General features: G+C 41.1%; 1 protein-coding gene across 2 annotated transcripts in view; it reads right to left on the bottom strand.

Annotated features, from left to right (window-relative positions):
* Rad54b (RAD54 homolog B) overlaps positions 1-27022 on the bottom strand; it is a 73015-nt gene that overhangs the window by 12325 nt on the left and 33668 nt on the right. For both annotated transcript variants that reach the window (XM_087548793.1, NM_001191755.4), the window contains 6 exon segments: positions 21291-21485; positions 18799-19080; positions 10227-10389; positions 8094-8319; positions 6187-6394; positions 3448-3587 (listed from right to left, as the gene is read on the bottom strand). In XM_087548793.1, coding sequence (XP_087404919.1) covers positions 3448-3587; positions 6187-6394; positions 8094-8319; positions 10227-10389; positions 18799-19080; positions 21291-21485 — 1214 coding nt within the window.

Here is a 27022-nt window from a genome sequence, read left to right as displayed (position 1 = left end):
CTCCCTAGTCTCTAGTTCTGTCTTCTGCAATAGTCCCTGATCCTTGTCGGGAGGAGTCACAAGACCAACCCGTCAACATGCAGCATGGTGAGGAGCCCAAGCCCATCTAGACATATATGGGTTACACTAATGGGTTCAGTGAGTTGTTTACAAAGCAAAAAAGATGGGCTGGAGAGATGGCTCAGCGGTTAAGAGCACTGACTGCTCTTCCAGAGGTCCTGAGTTCAATTCCCAGCAACCACATGGTGGCTCACACCATCTGTATGGGATCTGATGCCCTCTTCCGGTGTGTCTGAAGACAGCGACAGTGTACTCATATACGTAAAATAAATAATATTTTTTTAAAAAAGAAAAAAGACATGAAGTGGGAAGAGGGGCATGAGCTATCAATCCACAAGGAACTGGCAGGGCGATGGTATTAGTGAGTATGACCAAAATATGTTGTGTGCAGATATAAAACTCTGACCAAATAAAGAAAAGGTTTTTCTTTTAATTTACTAGCATAGACAGTTGACACTTCAAAAATCATTTAACTGTTCTTTATAAAATTGTATATTTTAAGTCAAAATATAATATTAATAAAACATTCTCTATAGATTCTTTTGACCATATAAACCTTAACAGGGAAATTTAAAACATATGTATATATATATATATGATTATACATATTCCTGTATAAGAAAACTCTCCTTATTTTTAAGAGTTTAATTTTATTAAATAGAGCTCTTAAAGAAAAGATAGAAACTATAGTTCTGTACTGAACAATAAGATATCTAAAGTTTATTTTAATCAACCAAAGTCAACTATGGCTGAGCTGGTGAGATGGCTCAGTCAGTAAAGAATGCTGACTCAGGGATAATCCCAGGAACCCATAATCCTCATGACAGCAACAACCAGCTTCCCAAAGTTGTCCTCCAACCACACACATGCCTTACCATGCATCTATACACAAAAAAGTAAAATTGTAAAGTAATGGTGTCAAGATATATATTTTTAGATAGCACGTCTCTGTATAAATATGCAACGATATGTCATTATTTGTAGCAAGAAACACAATCTCAAACAACAAAACTTCACGAAGAGAAAGATCTAGTCATTCTGGTTCATCTTTGTAGTCCTCAGTGTATACTTCCTAACCTTTGACTCACTTACAGTATTTAAAATATGTGTTGGACTGGGCTGGGTGTGGTGGCAACATGCCTATGATCCCAGCACTTAATAGTATAGACAGAACAATGACTTTATGAAATTCATAGGCAAATGGATGGAACTGAAAATATCATCCTGGGGTTGGGGATTTAGCTCAGTGGTAGAGCGCTTGCCTAGGAAGGGCAAGGCCCTGGGTTCGGTCCCCAGCTCCGAAAAAAAAGAACCAAAAAAAAAAAAAAGAGAGCCCCACTCAGGTCTATCCAGAAGTTCTGCTTTAAGGGGAAAGGGTGAAAATATCATCCTGAGTGAGGTAACCCAATCACAGAAAAACACACATGGTATGCACTCATTGATAAGTGGCTATTAGCCCAAATGCTCGAATTACCCTAAATGCACAGAACACATGAAACTCAAGGATGAACAAAATGCAGATGCTTCACTCCTTCTTTAAAAGGGGAACAAGAATACCCTTGGCAGGGAATAGGGAGGTAAAGTTTAGAACAGAGACAGAAGGAACACACATTCAGAGCCTGCCCCACATGTGGCCCATACATATACAGCCACCAAACTAGATAAGATGGATGAAGCAAAGAAGTGCAGGCTGACAGGAACCGGATGTAGATCTCTCCTGGGAGACAAACCCAGAATATGGCAAATACATAGGCAAATGCCAGCAGCAAACCACTGACCTGAGAATGGGATCCCCGTTGAAGGAATCAGAGAAAGAACTGGAAGAGCTTGAAGGGGCTCGAGACCCCATATGTACAACAATGCCAAGCAACCAGAGCTTCCAGGGACTAAGCCACTACCTAAAGACTATACATGGACTGACCCTGGACTCTGACCTCATAGGTAGCAATGAATAGCCTAGTAAGAGCACCAGTGGAAGGGAAGCCCTTGGTGCTGCCAAGACTGAACCCCCAGTGAACGTGATTGTTGGGGGGAGGGCGGTAATGGGGGGAGGATGGGGAGGGGAAGACCGTATAGAAGGGGAGGGGGAGGGGTTAGGGGGATGTTGGCCTGGAAACTGGGAAAGGGGCTAACAATTGAAATGTAAATAAGAAATACAAAATTTAATAAAGATGGAGAAAAAAAATAGAATAGACAGAACAGGTGGATCTGTAAGTTGAAAGACAACCTGGTCTAGACTGTGTAGCCCAAACTGGGCTACATAATAAACCCTGCCTCAAAAAACCAACCAAACAGGACCCTGTCAGATCAATTAAGTGACTAATATTATTTTTATACAATATACCATGAACATTTTTCATAAGCCATTATTTGTACTGTTGCTGATTCATGTAAAGTGGTTTTTAAACTATATGTTGACAAATTACCTTTATAATTTAACTTCCATAGAACAAGATGTACCACTAGAGATGTTGCTCCAATTTTAGACTGCCTGTCGCACATGCAAGAAGCCTTCGGTTTGATCCACTTAGTAGCACCCACTAAAACTGTCTGTGGCACACATCTGTAAACCCTGCACTGCGGAAATAGGTGGACCAGTTCAAAGTCAGACTAGCTACGGGAGACTGTTTCCAAAACAACAACAACAAACAAACTAATAAAGTCAGATTTGGTGGGGGAGGGTTGTTTGTTTGGTGTGTGGAGTTGGGGTGCATGAGAGTTCCTACTATACAGCTCTGGCTATCCCGGAACTCACTATGTAGATCAGGCTGCTGGCCTCGACTCATACCTGCCTTTGCTTGGTGTCTGCTACCCCTACTCTCTCTCTCTCTCTCTCTCTCTCTGTGTGTGTGTGTGTGTGTGTGTGTGTGTGTGTGTGTGTGTGGGTGTGTGTGTGTATGTTTATGTATATGTGTGTATGTGTGCATGCATGTATATGTGAGTATATGTATGTATGCATGTGTGTGTGTGTGTGTGTGTGGTGTGTGTGTGTATGTGTGCATGCATGTATATGTGAGTATATGTATGTATGCATGTGTGTGTGTGTGTGTGTGGTGTGTGTGTGTGTGTGTATGTGTGCATGCATGTATATGTGAGTATATGTATGTATGCATGTGTGTGTGTGTGTGTGTGTGTGTGTGTGTGTGTGTTAAATATAGTCATACTTTTCGGTCTAACCTCCCCAAGAATTTGCAGCAATCCTGCCTCAACCTCTAGGATGCTTTTTAACAATCAATGTTTTCCTTGCAATTTTAGTCATGTTCTCTTTAGTGATATATAGAATAGTGATCTTAGATTTAATAAAATAAAGTATATAAATGAATACCAAAACTATAATTCTTCCAGACATACTGCTCTTTAAAAAGGAATCATTAAAGTAAGTTATACCTTGGAAGCAGAAGGCTCTCTTGACATAACAATGGGCTCTTCATATATCCTCCTATAAGATGACAGAGACCCTAAGATTCCTGGATTAACAAAATCAACTAATGCAAAAAACTCTTGCAAATCATTCTGAACTGGGGTACCTAAGGAGAGAGAACAGTGATGAGTAGCTGAATCTGTCTTACAATCACAGGTCTCTATAGAAACTTGTCCCTTCTTTCTGAGAGCGTAAATACAAGCAAACACCCAACAACTAGAGGAACAGCCAAACCAAAGCTTAAAACAGTGATCATCACATGAAGTTGTGCATCTGGTTTCAGCAAAATGGCTGAGCACAGGCCCTGGAGTCTGGCTGCTCACATCTGAACCCACCTCCTCCCTTGAGTACCCCTGAAAAAGATATTTATAGCAGTCCATCGCCTGTAAGTCAGGAGTGGAAGAGTAGCTCCTTTGGCTGTGAGGGTCAGAAGTCAATCCACATAGCATACCTAAGCACTGGACTTCTGGTCTTGACGACCACAAGGAAAGCATTGTTTAAGCCACAGACTGCGGCTTTTCATTACAGCAACCCTATTAGACAGCTAATTCTTAGCCTATTTCTAGTCAATACCAACTGAATACTTTCCATATCAATGATCTAAAATATAGTAGGAAACAAAATCAAAACTTCTACTATGGATAACTGAGACCCAATCGCTATGTGACACTGCACACACTCATTTGCAAACATGTACTTCACAGAAGCTAAACCATCACATTAGAGCAAAAGGCCCTATAATTAGAAAAAACAAGAATGATCCAAAGATCTATCTCAGTTACAGAGAGCTTGCTTAACAAGTCCCTCTGGATCAAGTAAGCAAGGAACACATGAGCGCAGACACTGGGGCAGCAAGCACAGGGCCCACGCGGGCCCACACTATGTTCTCTGCTATAGCTATCAGCTTAGCATTTTTGTGGGACTCCTGAACAGAACAACTGGGTCTCTGACTCTTGTGCCTGCTCTTAGGACTGTCCTCCTCCTCTTGCGTTGTTGTGTTCAGTTCAGTATGACAGCTTTTGCTTCAATCTTATTATATTCTACTTTGTCGTGTGTGGTTGCTATCTTGTAGAAGCCTATTCTCTTCCAATGAGACAGAAAGGGAGTGGATTGGGAGAGGATGGGAACTTGGAGAAGTAGAGGGAGGAGAAATTATAATCAGGATATATTATAAAGAATCTATTGTCAATAAAAACCAAAAAGAAAAATAAAATAAATCCTAGGTTCAGTTCCTAGAACACAAAATGATAGATAAAGATGGATTGATTCAGACAATTCTAAAGACATTAAAAAAAACTTACATACTTTTTTAAATTTAAGATGTTAGTTAGTACTAATTTTTATCCAAATTTACAACTCTAGGAGCAAGTGACAAAAGCAGGAAAGAAAAAAAAAAAAAAAGGCCTCAAGCTTGACAAAGTAAGGCACAAAGGACAGTGGCAATACCTCCTGAAGCAAGCTACCAACAGAACATTCCTTCTAAACAAAATCCCAGAATCCATTTTCTACTGATGAAATCCAACTTAATTCGGAACACTGACTTCGCAGTAAGGCTCTGACTGAGGATGGGAATCGGCTGCCCACTCCTGGGAAGTCCAGTGAGTGAGGAAAGAACTTTGTCTCAGTGCCTGCCGTTCTTTCCAAAGCCCTTCTTCACACCCATCTTGCCCCCACCCCCCAGAGCTAATCTTTTCTGTTTTATAGCTGCAATACTAGCCTCATGCTGAATGGGGAGGAAAAATAACCACATAGTAAAGCCAAATCCAGTCCCTTTCCCATTGTTCCTCCAGTCTAAAGGCTCTCAAGACCCAAGGCTGAGCATGAAGTCGGAAGACTCCTCTCAGTTCCTCAAAGACATGGGAATCACCTAGACTCTGCTTCGCATTTCTCCAATTCCATTTCCTTTAAAAGAGAATTTTCTAAGTACTAAACACCAGCTTCTCTACTATCCAATTTTTATGTTATTATTACATAGAAACATTGATTGGTTATCTACTAAACACTGGCATCAAAGTATATATGATACTTGATGCCAAAATTATTTTCAACTTTAATTGACTAGATTAAAACAAAACAAAACAAAACAAAACAAAAAACAGGCCCAGAACGATGGCTCAGCAGGGAAAGAGTCATGGCCAAGCCTCACAACCTGAGTTCCATCCCTGGGACCCACGCAGTGGGAGTATAGAACAGACTCCTATAAGGTGCCCTCTGACCTCCAAAGCATGTGCACACCCACACATATACACACGAAGCAGAGATAAAACAAGGCTGCGTGTGCAAGACAAAATGTCTACCACATAACTGAGTTACATTCACAGGGATCAACTCCTCTGGGCCTCAGGACAACTCTGTAACATGACGCCATTATCTCTATTTCACAGACAAGGAAATCGAGGAGCCAAGAAGTTAATTACTTTCCCAAGTTGCGCACTTCACTGGCAGACTGAGAAACCAAGCACGCCCAGTCCAGCCCCATCAGCCTCATGCTTTGCTATGATACATTAAATTCATTCCTCAAAAGGCAGAAACAGGGCTGCAGGAAAGTGCTCAGGGATCTGAAGACTGATAATCAACTAACATAGGCTTATTCATATGAATTCCCCCAACATCGCCAGTTATTTTTATGTTAAGCATCAGATTACAGACTGTAAAGGTTCATTAACCAAAAATTCCACCCCATCTTCCCCAATGTGACTACTAACCAGTCAGAATTACTCTCTTCTCACAAGAGAGGCTAGAAAGGGCTGCTGTTGTCTTAATACCACTGTTCTTCAACCGGTGCCCCTCATCACAAATCAGAAGGCCAAATGTTATGGTCTTAATTCGATCTAGAGAACGAAGTAACATTTCATAACTGATGATAAGAACAGAGTGAAATGCAGAATTGATAAACTCCTCGACTTTATGGTCCTAAAGAGAAAAAAATAATAGTTAACAAACCATAGACAGAAACTATATAATCAAATCTAAGCAACATACTTTGCCCACCAGTAACCAGCTATCACATTAGCCAGTAACCAGTAACCAGCTATCACATTAGCCAGTAACCAGTAACCAGCTATCACATTAGCCCTTCCTGTCTTGGTCCTGTTGGGCTGCACTAAGAAGGCTTGAACAACAGCAATGACCTCTCATTGGGATGGGAAGCCAAGACCGGCCCATCAGTGAAGTTGGCTGCAGCCATGGACTCTGGTATACTCATTTTGTTTTTTCCTTCCTTCTGAGCTCTCCTGGGTTTCTCTCCCCTACAACTGCATTAGATCCCACGACAATCTCTTAAGTCAAAGGACAAAATTACACCCGCACACCCAGCAACAGAACCTCCTCGGCATCGCCAAAGCCCCATGGAGCTGACCATAACACAACGGTCTCAGGTAATACCAACCAGACCACAGCCAGACTAGTAAGACCTCGACTGTTAGCATAAAAAGCCTTCCCTTTCTCCTGAGTTTCACTGGGAAGTGTGGCTCTCATAGTGAAGAGGGGAGGATCTATCTCATCTCCCTTCCTTTAGTACCAGCATACTAATCTCCACAGAGCTCCATCCTTATGACTTTAATCCTAGCCACCCTCCAATGCCCTATCTCCTAAAGCATTACAAGCTCCTGAGTGACTTCTGATGGTTGACTTCTGGTATTTTGATTTGAAAATGGTACATAAAGCCATTCTGTTTTCTCAATATTCAGAAAAACAAAAAAGATATTCAACACCCTCTTATAAAATAGGTTTTTGTAAGGTGATTACAGACGATGTTAGCAGCCAGTCTCTGCTGAGCCCCCCACCCCACACTGACTGTGAACAGTCTCACCATGGCACCTCAGCTGACAAGTGTTGTCTAGTGAGTCTACAACAAAGGGGTTCCCATACTGTCCCTGACCCACTCCATGCCTCCTGCCTATGAACCTCCTCCTCCTGAAAAGTTATAAAGAGACTGCTTCTGCCCCTTGGACTTTGATTCTCTTCAGAGACACTGCCATGATGCTTTTTTGTGCTGGGGACCGAACTCTCCTCAGAGTCACGCTGTTGTCTCTGTCTCTCTAAGTCATTAACAACACTTCTAATAAACTTCTTAGTCCCCAGTAATCCAACTCAGTGTCATCTTGATTCACCTGCCCACATATAAAACCTGAGTTTTTTGAGGTACAAACTAATATAACTGTTTTAAGCACATTTAAAGTAAATTAGGCTAAACTATAATGTACAAAATATTACATGAATTCATAACACATATATGTAGTTATGTATATAACAGGCTAGATCTCATTGTATAGCTGAGGTTGGCCTCAAATTCTGGATCCTCTTGTATGAACTTTCAAAATTCTAGGATTATAGACATATGCCCAGCTGCGTTCCCAACTTATGGCAGTGCATAACCACATGACAAGAAAATGAACACTTGCACACTGAGAGTCAACACCTGAACACGTGACTCTGGGGAACCAAAGGTAATCATCTGGTAACAACTCAAAATCAAAATGTAGGTCAAAACTCCATTTCTATGCAAGGGGCTTGTGGAATTCCACACACTCAAAAAGCTAAGAACTATACTAAGCTAAAAGGCTAGCTATTTTAAGAACATTTAGGACTTAAACCTTTAAAAACCCCTTACCTGATCAACAGTGAATATCTTGATCCTTTCGCTTCCCAGCCATTTTTGAAATTCTTTTCTCCAATTATTCACCAAGCTTCCAGGGGTAACAATAAGTGTCCTCTTTACTATTGGCTTGCCCCCGTAAGGCCCCTGACACTGGAGGGTCCAGATGAGCGAGATACACTGCAGGGTTTTCCCTAATCCCATCTCATCAGCAAGAATGGCACCACATTTGCCAACTGCTCTGTTAGAAATAATTAAACTGCATTGAATCACAATGGGAAAATGTTTCATGCCCTGATATCATCAAGAACAGGAAACTGGTAATAATGACCCTGCAGACTAGTTTAGTGTTTCATCTAGCTGATAACATCCTACCAGTTTTGAGTCTTTAACAATTATAACCATTATGTATTGTGAACTAATTACCAAAACATGAATCTGAAGTTAAAAATCTGAATATAAAACCTCTATTACTGTCACTAGATATAATTGAATACTAGAAATTAATTACAATTTTATATCTACATTGGGATAATCTAACCATAGCTACACGTCTCATCACTAACATTTGAACATTTAATCATTTTACTATATCAAAACAATTCAAAATACACTGAAACTTTAGGCAGCAAGAAATTGTTTAAAATAAACACATTCTACAATCAAAATGTATCACTCTCTGACAGACAATGAAGTCCTCAACCAAAATAGCTTAGAAAATGTCTGATGTCCTACAATAATACAACTTAAAATGAAGTCATTAAAGAATACTTTCAAAATCATACATTTTTATACTGCTTTATATTTTAAGTTCTTAGATAGATAATGATATTAAAAAGTTACAATGGCCAATGGAATTAAGGATATTACCAAAAACATAGAGAGTTTGTTGGCTTAGTTGTATTTCTCTATTAGGAATAAGAACTAATAAACAGGGTTTGGAGAAATGGTTTCATCAGCAACACAGATAAAAACCTAAATTCAATCTCACAACCCACATAAAGAGCCAGGCATGGTGGGACACACTTGTAATGTCCGGGCAGTAGAGACAGGGACAGGCAGATTCCCAGGGCTCATGGCCAGCCAGTCTGCCAAATCAGCAAGTCTGGGTCACTAGGAGACCATAACTCCAAAACATCAACAACAAACAAAAAACCAAGATAGAAACGACACTTGAAATTGACTTCCGGTGTCCACATGGTAGGCGCACAGTGCACGTACACACACAGGAACACACATGAAAAGGATGAACAAACTTCGAGCTTCGAGCATCACTTCCAGTCAGCTCTGTAGAACCTCCTCATGGAAACAAAGTCTGAAGGGAACTAAGATGCACCCATGCAGTGTAACATTCCTTCCTGAGTTCTCTTCAGCTTCCTCAGTCACTAACATGACTTCAGATCGCTGATGCTCACGTGAGCCCCACGCCAAAAAATGGTGCTTTCCAAAAACATACTTTTGTAGCCATGTTTGTGAGAAGCATGGGCTAGCACGGCTAAGTTTGGAACTAGATCTTTTGTTGAAGCCTATAAAATGTGAAAGTGAGGAGTAGATGAAAAGACTGGGTGAGGTTAGAAAAGTGTGTGCAAAGCCTTGGGCTCAGTGCACGGCACGAAAAGGCTTATATGTATGTGTGTATATGTGCACACACAATAAATTATGTGTGTGGAGGTACTGGGGGGTGTGCATGAAGTACCTATTAGAAGTCAAATGGTTTAGAGAAAAGAGCCTTCAACTAAAGGACCATCATTCCCACACTGTAACTAATACCACCTCTTACTATCTGTATAACTGGGAAAGTAAATCTCTCTATTCTTACCATTGTCTATAAAATAAGCCTGATATTCTCCCTACCTAACTTACAGAGCTTTCTGTGGAACTTACAGTTCCTTTTGTGAGAACAAGTGAACTACTACTGATAAAAGACTAAATTAAAAGGGTTATGTAGGGCAGAGCTACTTAAGGTCCTTGCTCCTGATCTACTTCTCACCAGGACACCTAGCACCAGTTTCCACCAAGGACCACTGTGGAATGCACACACTTAGTACCAACTGCCGCTCCTACCAAGTGACATTTACAGTGCAGACCTGAAGTTCACTCTATCACATTCTTCTCAAAAAAGCTACTTGTTACCATTTATTTCCCTACCTCATTCCCATCACACACTCATAGAGGAAGGCGACCCCATCTTTCTGGTGTGGTCGGAGGTGACGTACAAGGTGAGGGTCTATCACCACATCCACAGTAGGAAGGCAGCTCCTATTAAACGCCCACTGGTGACTCTTGTCTGGTCGAGGCATAACAAGGGCATCTTAAAAATAAGTATAAAGGGAAACCACTGTCAGAACAACATTATTTCATCCCTGTTGTTTCTACACCAGAACTACTGCTCGCCATCATTTATGGTGAACTCTCTCTCTCTCTCTCTCTCTCTCTCTCTCTCTCTCTCTCTCTGTGTGTGTGTGTGTGTGTGTATACATAGAAATGAACACACACCTGTAATCCTAGTACTCCAGAGGCAGAAGGAAAAGGGAAGTTCAAGGCCAAAAGGGGAAAAAAGAAGGGAACAGGAGAGCAGGGTGGGGATGGGAGAGGAAGGAAGGGGGGAGGAAGTTATAAACTTTGTGTGCTCTGCAGGGCTCCAGATGCTGAAATTCACTTCTGTCTAAGAAGGAGTTCAGTAAGCACAGCCCTCCATCCTCAGAACAGAGAGCCACTCCCACTGAAGGCATGATTAGAATTGACAAGATGCACTTACCAGTGTTCAGATTCTCATTCTGTGAAGACTCCCTTCCCCAAGCTCAAAGTAAAGGTTGCCTTTACTTTTATCTTAAAGCCTGTACAAACCGATGGTGACCACCACTTCTATTAGCATTAGTCAGAACTGAGAATGACAAATTTCCCATTGACTTAACCATCATTATTTGCTGAAGGCTAACTATTACATTCATGAATGTCAAATTCATGAGTATTTGCAAAGCAGCATGAATTAACCATCAAATAAATGATAATCTGTTTATAGAAATAAGGTAATACAGCTTAAAGGATTCACTAAAATATCCTCCAAAGGTAAATCAAACGTAACAGAAAGATGACTAACAACTGATAAATCTGAAGTTCATTAATCCAGCAAAACTGTTTTTAGAGTATGTTTGCATGTTGACAATGTGGTTAAAACTTAATTCAATCCAATATATAAACAAGAAAGAAAAAAGGAAGAACAAAGAGATGCTAAAGGATGATAAAATATTCTAGTATGTTGAGTAAACATCTACTTTATCCATATAGTCATGGAATGGGAGCGTAGTTATGTTCACTGTTAGCAATGATCCATTCAATCCATCCCCCAGCCGGATTCCTTCTTAAACCTGCTTCTTTGTGCTTGGCCACATTGTCAGTATACAGTCAGCAGTATATGCCTTCTCTACAGCCTGAGAAACCCCTCCTAATCTCAAAGGTTCAAATCAGAACAGCAGCTGCATTGCAAGAACCGATGGCCCTAGATATGAAACCCAACAGGGAGCCTACTGTGCCCAAGCAGAGTCATGGAGCAAACACCACGACCAAGAGCAACCTTGGGAGGAAAGGGTTATTATACCTTACAGCTTCTAAGTTCATCATTAGGGAAGCCAGGGCAGGAACTCGGGGCACAAGTTTGGAGGCAGGAACGGATGCAGAAACCATCAAGGAATGCCGCTTACTGGCTTGCTCAGCCTGATTTCTCACAACATTCAGAAGCACCAGGCTAGGAGTGGTACTACTCACCTGGCTGAGCCCTCCGATATCCATCACCAATATTTTTAAAAACACACTACGAACTTGCACACAGGCCAGCCTTACAGAGGTATTTCTCAGTTCTGGCTCCCTCTTCTCAGATGCTAGCACTAACATTAGAACTGACCAGCACACTGCGTAATGCTCACAGAGCTCTGGCTTTGTGACACCAAGGCTGCAGCAACTCCAGAAGACTTGAACTGACGGCACCACAGGCAATTCCTACCACAGGATTCCAGGCCCTCTCTCCAAACAGTGGATGAAGAGTGAGAATCTTGTGGTCTCTCATAGGAAGGGACTACGCTCCTTCCTCAAGCAAGAAGTAGTTGTAAGACAGACACAAACTCGAGGCATGTGCTGTTGCGCCGAATCTGTTCTCTACCTGAAATCCAAGCCTTGGTCCCTCTGCTGATGGACCTCCCCTGGGTGGTCTGCGGCAAGTGGCGCTGGAACAGGGACCCTTGGACAGGTAATTCTTTCTTCCCCTCCTATTCTTCTTTTTTTCCCAGAGAATAGAAAGGCTCTCACCGAGGGAACTGCAGTCCCGCCAGCGAAGGTAGGTTGGTTAAGGGTGAGAAATCAAAGTGAAATCATGGGGCAGTCCAGCTCAAAAGGTAAAAGATTATTTTTATCAGTCCTAAAACACATGTTGGTGGAACGGGGGCTGAAAGTCTCAGACACAGCCTCGGAGTTTTATGACTTTCTTATGACATTTTCACCTTGGTTCCCTGAGGAGGGAAGTCTCACTCTCCCTGATTGGAAGAGAGTGGGAAAAGAGATGAAGAAGTACACCTTAGAAAATGGGGAGGGCTCCATCCCTCAGCAAGCATATCCACTCTGGCTACAAATCAGAGATATTTTAACTTAACAAAATAGATTTGGAATTTTTAGTAGAGGAGACGGCTTTGCTGAGCCGTGAAGCTGTACCCTCGGCTCCTGTCACCTCCAAGTCATATGACAGCAATAAAAAAAAAAAAAAAAAAAGGATAAGGAGAATGACATCTTAGATACAGAAGATGAGGAAGACTTGGAGGAGGAGGCTTCTAGGTATGAGCCCCGTGAGGATAGGGATCATCGTCATGACAGGACAGCTCTGTCCATGAGGAAGCCAAAGCCCAAGCCTGCTCCTAGGAAGAAAGGTTTACTTACTCCTATAGGGTTCCAGGGAGCCATTGCTCAGGCTAGGCAAGAAGGGGATGCTACCTTTGCCTTCCCTGTGATACATCATTTGGACAGTGAGGACGAAGAGCCTGAGTGGGAACCTCTCCTTAAGACCATAAAAGAATTACAATCAGCTGTTAAGCAGATGGGAGCTTCTGCCCCCTATACATGATTGTGGACATGGTGGCTAGTCAATGGTTGACTCTGCATGATTGGCATCAGACGGCTAGAGCTACATTGGCCCCAGGGGACTATGTCCTCTGGAGAACGGATTATGAGGAAAGATCAAAAGACACAGTGTACAAGTATGCTAATGCTAAGAAGGTCCTAAGGTTACCATGGATATGCTACTTGGGACTGGGTACTTCCTAGCACCTAATGCTCAGGTGGCGATACCAAAACAAATATTGAAGGAAATTACTGCTAATGTTGTCTTCGCATGGCGGCCCATTCCTCCTCCTGGGACCAAGGGAACTACTTTATCAGGGATAAGGCAATCTAATGAGGAGCCTTATCAGACATTTGTCTCACGATTGGAGGAGGCAATAAGTGGGGTGCTGCCCCCCAGTGAGGGGACAGACATTTTATTAAAACAATTAGCATGGGAAAATGCCAACTCATTGTATCAGGACTTGATCAGACCTATAAGAAAATCAGGGAGTCAGGTTGGGGATTTAGCTCAGTGGTAGAGCGCTTGCCTAGCAAGCGCAAGGCCCTGGGTTCGGTCCTCAGCTCCAAAAAGAAAAAAAAAGAAAATCAGGGAGTCTTCACAACTATATAAAGGCCTGTATGGACGCCTCACCAGCAGTGGTACAGGGAATGGCCTATGCTAGAGTGATGAAAGGTCAACAGTTCAGCGCTTTTGTAAAACAGACATGTGGAGTTGAAAAAAATAGACCTCCACCCACATGCTTTGACTGCGGGGAAACAGGACATATAAGGAAAGACTGCAAGAAGGGAAAACAAGGAAGACAGGATAGTAATAGAAAGCAAATACCAGGACTCTGCCCTAGGTGTCAAAGAGGAAGGCACTGGAAGAATGAACGCAAGTCTAAGTTTAACAAGGGTGGTATAAAAATAGAAGATACCCAGAACAATCAAAAAACTAGGTGGGGGCATCCTCTCAGCCCCACACAAAGAGAGGGCTGCTTTACAGAAGCAAAAGCTGGATTAAATCCAGAAGAACCTGAGTTTACTATTCATGATTTGCCAAGGGCAACTCCAGGAAGTGCAGTGTTAGATTTGGCCGCTAATCAAGATGTGATACTATCTAATACAGATGGTGTCACACTGGTCCCTATGTCAGTTCTAGGGATGTTGCCTGAAGAGTGTACGGGTCTTCTTATTGGAAGGAGCTCTAATTACAAAGTAGGGCTTGAGGTCTTGCCTGGAGTTATAGATGCTGACTTCACAGGGGAAATTAAGGTCATTGTTAAAGCTGGAAGGGAGACCTGTACAATAAGAAAAGGACAACGCATAGCCCAACTATTATTGTTACCTTCCATAAGATTCCCTAACCCTGAAATAAAGACAGAGAGAGGTCAGGGACAATTTGGTTCCTCAGACTTGGTGGCCTGGGTAGCTGATGTAGGAAAATAAAGGCCTTTTAAGAAAATAAGGATTAATGGAAAACTTTTTAATGATCTCCTAGATACGGGAGCAAATAGAACCTGCTTAGCAGAAAAAGACTGGCCACAGTCTTGACCTGTAGAACAAACCTCTTCCTCCTACAGGGACTATCGCAGAGCAAGTAAAAATAATTGCTATGATAATGGCCTTTAAAGAGTTTAATAAAGCTTTTAATCTTTATACAGATTCTAAATATATAGTTGGGCTTTTCCCAGCTATAGAGACAGCCTTGCTAGCTGAAAACTCAGTTATTTTACCCCTGTTGATGAAACTACAAAAGTTGATTCAGAGTAGAACTTATAAGTTCTATGTGGGCACATAAGGGGACATACTAAACTACTTGGACCCCTAGCTCAGGGTAATGAGCTGACAGATTCATACACCAGAATCTTTACGGCCTTGGAACAGGCTAAGGAGAACCATAGTTTACATCATCAGAATGCTTTGGCTTTGAAAAGAGCCTTTGGCATAGCTCGGGAACAGGCCCGGCAGATTGTTAACCAATATATACCTGTCCCCCTGCAGGGGCAGTACAGAAAATGGGTGTTAGTCCCAGAGGCTTAAAGCCTCAAGTGTTATGGCAAATGGATGTTACTCACATGCCTGAGTTTGAAAGGCTCTCCTATGTGCATGCCACTGTAGACACATTCACATATGATTTATGCATCAACAAGAACAGGGGAAGTGGTAAAGGATGTTATTAAACACTTAAGTGCTAGCTTCGCTTATATAGGAAGACCCAAAAAGCCAATGGCAGACAGTGCTCCAGCCTATGTGTCAAAATCCTTAAAGAAATTTTGGCCACACGGGGCATAGAACATAGCACTGGAATTCCATGTAATTCTCAAGGAAAAGCAATTGTGGAAAGAGCACATCAGACATTAAAAGCTCAAGTACAGAGATTAAAAAATGCTAACTCATATCTCTCTCCTCACCACTTATTAATTCATGCTTTGTTTGTTCTAAATTACTTGAACACAAGTGAGGAAGGGGTAACTCCTGTGACAAGACATGGTGAAACGGGAAGTACAATTCCCAAACCTCTGGTTCTGTGGAAGGACTTACTTTCGGGAGCCTGGAAGGGCCCCGATATTTTAATTGCCTCAGGACGAGGCTATGCTTGTGTGTTTCCACAGGATGCAGACTCCCCAACAGACTCATCAGACCGGCTCCGAGTTCAGCTGTCGAGAAGAGGAAGGCACAGACAGAAACAGACTCTGCGAAAAACACAAGCAGCCTTACAGGGCCTTTCCCCAGAGGAGATCACAGAGAAGAGGAAGTCCCCAACTCTGACACAGCTGAAGAATTTAACTAAAGAAGCAAAGGATATCATAACATCTGCTCATTCTGAAATGACCGCTACTAATATTTTCCTTGCCTGTCTTACAATACTGGCAATAAAACCCATGACTGCCACGGGAGAAAGTTTCTGGGCTTATATTCCTAAACCTCCGCTTTTACATCCAGTCAGGTGGCCATTAAGGTCATGACTAATCTCTCTGACATTCTCGGGAGAACTCCAGATTATCATCTGGAAAAACCTCCTCCCCATTTCTCCATTTTGCGGGGCGGTCTGACTCCCTGCCCATAGGTTTCGCCTTGAAAGGAGTCGCTCCGCCTGGCTGTCTTCCTGTTAACTTTCCTGACTGACACTCGGGAGGCAACTTCCAATCCAGTAGAGGAACCAGGGATAAGGAAGGTAGGAGGAGGATCTGGGAGATTCAGGTTCAGACCTTAGGATATCATAATTTTAATGAAACTTATGAAAAGATAGAGCATATGCCCTTTCTCCCACATTGTGTACAAAAATATAAAAAAGAGGAATTTTGGGAGGGGGATGAGAATACGTATCCTATTGGCTACAGTGTGGATCCCCTCACTCAGGAACCAAGTTCCATCCAGTAGGTGCTTTAGATGAGATCTGGGACTTTTCTGTGTCATCTCTAAATTATGATTATTTAGGATATTTAATAAATAATTCTCAGAGGTTGGAAGGGTATGAGCCCACTGGCTATGCTCCAGTTAGGAGATGGTTCACACCAGGGTGGGTCGAGCCTGTTTGGATCCACAAGGACTCAAACAAAGGATTTACTACTGCACATCCAGATCTGTTTCGTCTAGCAGCGGCACTAACATGGTACTGCTTCAAAAACCGAAAGCACAAGTAAGTTCGCCACTTGCCGAGATGGCCTGTGTGGCGTATCCTTTTGCTATGTTGTTTGGACATAAACAAATGGTGAATATTAGGCATAGTGGAGGATCTTTTCATGTAACTTATGAAGCCTGTATTTTGTCTGTGTTTCCTCTAGATTGGATAAAAAAATTGCTGTTATGTTGATTGTAAAACGACCTGCTTATGTTATGCTGCCCGTAGACTTTGGCTCCGATCCTTGGTTTGATAATTCTGGATTACAAGCTTTAGAAACCATTAATGACTTAATTAGACCTAAGAGATTTGTGGCCACCTTAATTTTAGGAATTTTGGCATTGATTGCTATCCTAACATCCTTTGCCGTACCCACTACAGCTTTAGTTAAAGAGATGCAGACAGCTACTCTTGTTAATGAAATACATAGAAATATTTCTGTGGCTCTCTCAGCACAACATCTTATTGACAGAAAATTAGAAGAAAATTAGAAGCAAGAATAAATGCCTTAAAAGAGGTAATTTTAGAATTAGGACAAGATGTTGAGTCTCTTAAGACCAGGCTTGCCACCAGATGTCATTGTAGTTTTCATTTTATCTGTGTGACTCCTTTACTTTATAAAGAATCAGAGAACTGGAGTAGAACTAAAGCTCATTTGCTAGGAGTCTGGAAGGATACAAATATTTCTTATGACTTGCAACAATTACAGGAACAGATTTCAGCCACGAGTCAGAGACAGTTAGATGCCTGGAAGGTAGATAAACTTGCAGCATCGATTACTAAAAGTTTGAAAGCGTTGAATCCTATGGATTGGATTCAGTATTGCATCTGCACAGCCGTAGGGTCAGGGCTCGTGACTGTTGTATTATTAATCTTCCCTATTCTTTTTATGCTGATCCTGAAGTCCCTCCATACCGTCAGGCAAGATATCCTGGAGCTTCGTCTTAAAAACAAAAAACCGGGAACTGCCACACCCACTCCAGTGGAGTCTGTGCGACAGGAAGCTCTTGTGCTTCGTTTCTATCCAGACAGAGGCCTGTGCCTGGAACGGCTTGGCCTCCTGGAGGTCCCTGGTGTCCCCTACAAACAGATGATGACTGGGGTCTGTGTTTGTGGTGGAGGTGCCTTCTGTGTTCTAGCCTTGGTGATCTTAGCAGCTTTAAGCCTGTCAACAATATCTGATTTTAAGAACATAGCAGTGTGGAAAGATGGTCGTGGACCTTTAGATGACTCAGGAACTGAAAGTTCAGAGACGGAAACGTCTCACACCACCATGATCCTGATGAACTCAACGGCTGCGATGAATTCAACTGCTGTATCCATTAGCTCCCAGTAAATAGGAGAGAAATCAATTGTAGCTACTAACAACATGACTGTTCCAGAATAGCCTTTTCCCCATTTTGGGAAAGTTTTGTTTAGCATGATTCAGAATAGTAGTGACTCTTTTAGAAAGACCATGGATAAGTTCTAACAAGTTGAACAAACTTATCAAGAGTTAACTAGAAGGAAAAGAGAAACTAACATTGAACAAGAAATAAAAGAAATTATAGAATGGTTACAAAAGTTTCCATATTATTCTGAGGGGCCATAAACACAGAGTTTAAACTTTATTAAAACAAAGGTAAATGTTGAATGCATATCTGGTGCCCACCAGTCTGGCAGTATAACTGCAGTTTTCTAAACTATTGTCTGCAGCTGAGAATTGTTTTCTAGACTGTACATTCTGCTTTCCTCCTTGCAAGGGACATTTGGCGGGGTGATGAATAAGAGCTGGATGACTGCCAATTATGATGTACCTGTTCTAACTGCTTAAATTTGTGCCAAGAAGTAAAGCTTTCCGCAGCAGCACACACCTCCAGTTTGTGTCTGTCTGTCGCTCCGAATCCGTTCTCTACCTAAAATCCAAGCCTTGGTCCCTCTGCTGATACACTCCCCTGGGTGGTCTGCGGCAAAAGTCTTTAAACAGCTAAAACAGAAAGTTGGATTATCTTTAATCCTGTGAACTCTTACTTGGTGTGTATGGGTCATAGCGAGGTTTGCAATTTTGCCAGTCATTCCCTCTGTCTCTCCTTGCTTGAGTTGACTGACACACACTCTTGAAAGGGTTAGAAAAGCATTTCCTGGCAGCCTGAGAACTTGGGACGGCAGGACTTCCGCTTCCAGCCTGAAAACACTTGCCACTATTGAAGTCCTCAGCAGAGACTGTACCCAGGATCTCTATTTCTTTCCCACCAAGCATCAATGTTTGGCCTTCTTCTACATTTTCAAGCTCTTTGAATTTATATCCAATGCCTTTAAGAAAAACAGAAACAATTAATTGTACTGACATTCTAAGAAAACTTATTAATAAAATAGCCACCTTTCCATGACTGTACAAAATAAACGTTATGCACTGCATATAAATTACATATAAATTTCATCAGACAGAAACACAATTTATCATTCTGATTTTTTTAAAAAAAGCCAGAAAATAGCTCAACATGCCAGGTGAGCGAGCCTAATGACTCAAGTTTAATTCCCAAAACTAAAAAGCCAAATGTACCCCGAATGGAGGAGTTAGAGAAAGGACTGAAGGAGCTGAAGGTGTTTGCAACCCATAGGAAGAACATCAACCAACCAGACCCCCAAAGCTCCCAGGGATTAAACCACCAACCAAAGAGCACACATGGAGGGACCCATGGCTCCAACTGCATGTAGCAGAGGACGGCATTGTCTGGTACCAATAGGAGGAGAGGCCCTTGGTCCTGTGAAGCTTGTTTCCCCAGTGTAGGGGATGCCAGGGCACTGAGGTGGGAGGGGGTGAGTGGGAATAGGAGCATCCTCATAGAAGCAGGGGGAGTGGGGAGGGATTATGGGTGAGGGGGAAAGGGGAATAACATTTGAAATATAAATACATAAAATATCCAAGAAAAATAAAATTAAAAAAATAAATAAAAAGCTAAATATTTTTTAATTCAGTAGTGTCTATAATATCAGCACTTTTTATAAGATTTATTATTTACTTATATATAAACAATATATGCACCTATGTAGGTGCTGGAAAGTCAACTGAGGTCAAGGGAAGAGCAATATGTACTTTTTAACTAAGAAGTAACTCTCTCACACCCACTTCCCAGCACTCCTATGGTAAGATGAAAAATCTGGAACAGGAGAATTGCTTGAAAGTTCTAGGGCAAGCTAGCCCAGAGTTTGCCAACTCCCAAAAGTTGTCTTCTAACCTCCCTCCACACATACATACACCACTGCACATGTGTGGTCTCCCCCATACACACAAAAGAGATAAATAAATAAGTAGATAAGTTTTTTAAAGTATTTAAGAAATTAACCCAACTGAGACAACACCCCCCACCTCCCCCCAAACCCATTCCTACTCCACCTCTGCCCCCTAACCATGCTATAAGTCATGGAGGGGTAGAAGACACCCAGAGGCCCCAGGTACCAGAGGTGGGAAAATCAGAGGTGGAGGGAAACAGAAGCAAAATGATATGTGCACAATGCAGACAGAAAGAAGGGGCTGGGGATGCAAGGGTGGTGAGGAACACCCTGAGGCCATGGTGGGGTCCTGGCCTACTGCCGAGGGCCATGTCTGGATCCACAGCCTGCAGCAGCAGGGGTCTGTGTCCATATCCACTGCCCATGTTACCAAAGGTCACACAGATGACTGTGGCCGAGGTGTCGCCTGTGACCCAGTTGATGTTGGAGGGCTGAACACAGCTGGCCCTCCCTGGTTGCAGCAATGGAAAAGCTGGCCCCGTCACATTCCAGCTAGCAGGAATTCTCACTGAAACAGTTATCTCACCACTTCCAACTATCAGTTACAGTAACTTCTCCTAACAAAGCTATAAATTATTCTTACTTTGAATCTTTAGTCCTAGGAGCTAGCATATAAGCTGAAAATTAAACAAACTATAAACTATATCCTTACGTGAGTGAACGAATATATACAAAAGATTTTATAGTCTGGCCAAACTCAAAACTAAACAATAGAGGACAAAATAAAAACACTCATGTGACACACTCTGGACCTGCAGACTGCTCTGTACTAGGACACGTTACTCTGAAACAATGGCACCCTCCAACTTAGCTGTGTGGATCTCCTTATTCTGTATTTGAAATTTTTATTGAGTAGTACTGAAACTGGACAGCACTAAATGTCTACTAATGGCCACTCTTAACAATTTCAATCACTTAGCACTGGGGGAGGGGATGACCAAGACAAACGCCTCAGTCTCAGAAGAGTGCTAAGACCGCTAAGGCTGGTGGGCTCCCTTCAGAGAAAACTGGACAGAATGTACCCTAATGGACTAGCATAGCTCATAAGAGTATTTGGGTCACTATTATGAAAAACATTATGTATCATACAAAGTTGAGGCACAACATTCAATTAAATAACATCTCAATCTGTCCCTTTATCAAGCCCAACTGTGTTTCAATTGTACGGCACCAAAAATATACTAATATTTTGACCAAATCATAAATACGAATAACATATATCATAATACCTCTTCCAATATCTTTTCCTTCCATATCTTTCAATATGAACGACCTTCCTTTTACAATAAGAATAGCATCGCCTTCCCATTTCTTGTGTTTTTTCTTTGAAGCTTTACACCAAACGACACTGAAATATTTAAGCAAGCTGCTAGCTTCCTCTTCTTGTGCCTTGGACTCTATGATTTCTTTAGAGGCCAAGTGAACTGAAATAAAAAGGAAATTTAAAACATTATTATTGGGGATGACTAATTTCTAAGTATCAAGCTCATTCAAACAAAAGCAAATCGGCACACCAATACCACGGCATGGGTTCCACCAGCAATCCCAGAATGCTGGCGGTAGGGGCAAGAGGATCAGTTCAAGGTCACACCTATGCTGTCTGAAGAGTCTGTCTATAATAATAACAACAATAATGACTATATGCACAAGGAAATCAGAATGCATTAAGAAAGAATATAAAAGTATCTGGGTCAGTGGGCCGGTTCAGGGAGTAAAGGCGCCCACTGTTAAGCCTGACAAGTGGTTTGGTCCCAGGAACACACGTGGTAGGAGAGAATCAACTCAGTATGTGACATGTTCATTTTGGTATTTAAGAAACTGAGCAGTCGACATACTGGGTGCAAGCATTACCATGAGTGTAATGAGTGCAATGCTCTGTCACCCATAAGCTACACACATTCAACTGAAATAGTGTAACATATCACTGTAAAAACCTTGGGACCTTAGAAATTAAAGCTACTATTCCAATGTCTAGAAATATGTAAAATTATATTTTAATGACTGCTTTAATTAACATGGCAAGCTGAGTAAAAAATATGCTTACAGAGTTTTTTCTTTTTTTCAGATTAAAAAGTTCTATTTTTCCTTCATTTATTTTATTTGACAAATTTATACATATCGTGTTGTACAACTTAAACATTATGTCTTAACTGACACCTCCCCCATATCCCACCCCATCCCCTCCCTGGTGGCTGCCATGTTCTGCCTTTCACTTAACATTTATAGATATTACATACAAATGAAATCCTACAGTTGCTTATTTCACTTACATAATATCCTCCATATTCTGTGTGGCCACAAATTATAAAACTTTGTTTGTTTTTCAAGAAAGAGTTTCTCTGAATAGCCCTAGCTATCCTAGAACTTACTTTGTAGACCAGGCTGGCCTTGATCTCTCAGAGATCTACCTGCCTCTGTCTCTCAAGTGCTGGGATTAAGGCATGTGTCACCACCATGGCTAGCATATCCATTATTTCTAACCAATGCAATTTTGCTAACTCAAATTTATGTAACTAAATTCTGTCACTATTGTATTTATCTAGCAATTTTTAGTTCAAAAAAACTGATTAGTTTTAAAATAAATTAGGTCTTACTGGTTAGGCATGGTGGCCTGCAGGATAATATATATAGTGAGTTCCAGGACAGCCTGTACTATATAGTGAAGATCTTGTTTAAAAAGACATCTGAACATGCATTGATTATTTTTGTTGTTTTTTATTATCAGACAATTTTAAGGTTTGCAAAAAGAAGGATATTTCGGTCCATCTGTGAACTAATAAAAAAAAAAGAACAGCTCCTGCTAGGCACCAGTTTGACCCCCAGAACCCACATGTAGTTCCAGGAGATCTGATGCCTCTTCGGTCTCCAACAGTACCAGGTACTCATGGTACGCAGAGTAATGTGGAAGCAAAACACCCTTACACATAAACATAATTTTTAAAAATGTGGAGTGTGGTTATTTGCACATAATTCCCACCAGTAACAGTCATGCATTGAGCAAAAACACACGGCATCTTTAAAATCTGTTCTGCTTTCTGTTAGTATTACCCAGGGGGAAAACAGAATTCCCCTGTAAACTTTTCGAGACCATCCAGAGTGAGAGGGATACCTTGTCAAATGATTGGAAACTTGGGCATGGCAGCAAGGGTCTGAGGGGCTAAGGGAAGGAAGAGTATCACAGTTAAAGACCAGCTTGGGCTGTGTGCCAAGTTGTGGGCTAGCCCAGGTTTACACAATTAGACCTTGTCTCTAGAAAAAAAATGCTGGAAAGAAATATAGTAGATTAAATATTCTGCTGTATTCTCAGAGTCCAAAATAAATTATTTTTATGTCCAATGTTCTCACTCCTGAAAAAGGACAATTCGATTCTGTAAATTCAGATATTATAATTAATTTTAAAACCAAAAGGCTCTCAAATTCAGCAGTATGCCCTCTCTTTTGTAGAGCAGTGAATGAGCACAGTTGGCCAAGCTGCCCAGCCAGACGGTCTGAAACAGCAAGCTCTGAGTTCAGGGAATGACCCCGCGTCAGGAAACAAGCAGAATGCAATGAAGGAACATAGCCAATATCCACCTTGGGATTCCAGAGCTCACACACAACATTCACACACACAAGAACATGCAAATTTATACCACATACGCATGCAGAAAAAGTTACTGTAATACCTAGCTCAGATGTCTGTGTGTGCATACGCACACGTGCATACAGATACATATGATGCTCAAAAATGTGACTTGGTGCATAGCAAGTGCACCTGGAATTTTGACTACCACAATCAATCCTTCTGTTGTCTTCTGTCATTGAACCCCATAAATCAGGGAAGGGAGAAGATGCGGGACTGCAAAGGGTAGAATGAAGACCACTAGGAACAGCAACAAGGAATACAACCTCCTACAGCAGGCCACCTGTACGACAGAAAATATTAATTTATCTTTTCCAGACTATCCTCCCCCAAATCCCACTAGAATAGTAATTTTTTGTTTCTGAAATCCATTCCATTCTAGTTCTTCCAAGACTCTGGAACATACTTCCTAAATCAACACCCCCCCCCCAATAAAACAGATAAAAAGATAAGAAGAGACCTAAGGGCCTTGCAGCAAGACTAAAATGGTCAAAGCAAGTCTTGAGGAAGACAGGGTGATTTCTAATCAACAGGGGGCATCTCATCTCTTTTTCTTTGAGATATTGAATACTCTCTGTATACTTGGTTGACCTGGAACTTGATACACAGAACTCACAGTGATCCACCTGAAGGCTGAATTTAAAGGTGTAGGCCGCCATACCCTCCTTTGACATTTCTTACTATAAGCAATGACTTCCAAGAATAGGATGAAATAAATATTTATCTTTAAGCCCAAGCCTTTAACATTCTTTTCTGTTTTAACAATTCTAAATATTCAAGTTGTTTTCAAGAGAGTACATGAAATTTAAAGTGTCTTATATAATCAATTCCAAACTAAATATTCTTGTAGATTATTTTTCTTTATTAAATACAAAACCTCTAGAACTTCAAAATCTTCTGTCGTCGTCACTCTTCTACTGCTGAGAATAAACCCCAAACTTAGACAAGAGAGTTCTTGATTGTGGGCTTGCTCATAGTGTTAGAGAGTGAGTCCATGACCACCACAGCAGAGTATGTAGCAACTGATCATGGTGCTGGAACAGAGGCTGAGAACTTATATCCTGAGCCGCTCATAGAAAGCCGAAAGAGGGGTTGGGGATTTAGCTCAGTGGTAGAGTGCTTGCCTAACAAGCACAAGGCCCTGGGTTCGGTCCCCAGCTCTGAAAAAAATAGAAAAAAAAAAAAAAAAAAAAAAAGAAAGCCGAAAGAGACTAGGTCTGGCGTGGGCTTTGAACTCGCAGTCTACTTCTAGTGACATGCCTCCTCCAATCAAGGTCATACGTCTGAAGCCTTCCTAAACAATCCACTAGTTAGGAGTCAAACATTCAAATATATGAGCCTATGGGGCCATTCTCAGTTAACCCACCACATATGCATTAAGAGGTAACTAAAATAGAAATTTAACAATTTTTTTTTTCTGGTAGTGGTTGAGTAGACAAGTCTTCTGTAGTCCAGACTGGCCTCAAAATCTAGCCAATGAATTTGGATTTCTGGAATTCCTGGGATCCTCCCGCCTTTACTTCCTAGATGCTAAGAATATAGGGGTACACAAGCACATACTCTGTGTAATGCTATAAACTGAACCTGGGTTTCATGTATGCTAGGTAAGCATTCTATAACCTAAGCTACAACCCTACACTCAAGAAAGCTTTTATTACACTCAAAAGAAAGTAAACAATGAGGGCTGGAGAGATGGCTCAGTGGTTAAGAACACTGGCTGTTTTACCAGAGGACCAAGGTTTGATTTGAGCCCCAACAGAACTGTATCTATAATTCCAGTCCGGTCCTGGGAGAGTCAGTGCCCTCCCTCTTCGCTGGCAGAAGAACACATGTGGTGCACAGACATACACACAGGCAAAACACCCATACACATAAAATAATTTTCTTAAAGTATACAATAACAAATGACTTCAAACTGAAAATTACCTGTAACTTTCATCACCAAATAAAAATAGTGACTATCAAAGTTCAAGTGTTATGTATAAAACATGTATTTATCTCCACTAAAGATTTATACAATGACTCCAGGACAGTCAGAGCTACACAGAGAAACCATGCCTCAAAGGAAACAAGAACTTTTACCATGGAATGAATACTATCTCATAATAAAAATGTAATGAAAATGTAATGTACTAATAAGAGGATAGACTGTAAAGGCGGAATACTAAAGACATGAAGGTAGTGTCCTAGTCAGGATTATTACTGCTGTGAGGAAACACCACAACCAAACAACAACCTGGGGAGGAAAGGGTTTATTGGGCTTATACTTCCACATCACTGTCCATCAATGAAGAAGTCAGGACAAGAACTCAAGCAGGGTAGGAACCTGGAGGCAGGAGCTGATGCAGAGGCCATGGAGGGTCTGCTTACTGGCTTGCAGTCCAATGGTTTGCTCAGCCTGCTTTCTTATAAGTAGTCCTCAAATTCAAAAAGTATCAATATCAAAAAGAAAAGAGAAAAAGAGGTTTAGCTCAAAATATCTGTGCCATGTGGGGTGGGAGGAGTTTCAAGAAGAGTTCTGTGGTCAAATAACTAATTTTTTTTTTTTTGCCTTATTTGGGAATTCCCATAAATGCTCTGAAATGATGGTTACATAGGGAAAAGAATTAAAGATATGTGGCAGAATTATGTTATATTACTTTTATAATTAAAACAGTATTGACTCATAAAAACTTTAGTGTGTTTACTCTGATAAATGGAATTCTGGATTTAAAATTTAAAAAAAGTAAGTTTCATTCTACATAGCCCCTAACTGCTTCCAAATTGTGTCACTTGACATAGAGAAACAACAAATTTGAACAATACCAGAGAAAAATGCAAATATAATACTATTTTATGTATAACAGAGGAATTTTTCAAAGGTAATTTTGCATCTATTTTTAATTTCCACACTGATTATAGAACCAAACCATCAAAAAAATATACTTTAAACACTAAATTATTTTCGAGAAACATTTCACAGTATTAATTTTCCACAGAAACACTTACAAAATGGGTCTTGCTATACAAAATCAATACTCTATTATCAAGTATGAGCAGTAGCATGCTGAAAAATATAACATGAATTATACTGCATATCTTAGCTTACTTTTAATAACTTCAAAAAAAGACCTATTTATTCAAATCATATTATAAAATATGCTACCTCAAATCAGAAGGTTCATTACATTTCAAGTGAAAGTCATAGCACAGATTACAAAGATTAACTTGACTGCCATTAAGGGAGGCCATGGTGGCCATGTCCTTAATACCTAGCACTCAGGAGACAGAGGCAGGTGGATCTCTGTAAATTCAAAGCCAGACTGATATACAGGAGTTGTTCCAGAACAGCCAAGGCTA

The sequence above is a fragment of the Rattus norvegicus genome, chromosome 5, assembly GCF_021556685.1.
Source record: "Rattus norvegicus strain SHRSP/BbbUtx chromosome 5, alternate assembly SHRSP_T2T, whole genome shotgun sequence".
NCBI lineage: Eukaryota > Metazoa > Chordata > Mammalia > Rodentia > Muridae > Rattus > Rattus norvegicus.
The sequence above is the reverse complement of the archived record's forward strand: the minus strand, read 5'-3'. Positions and strand labels throughout refer to the sequence as shown.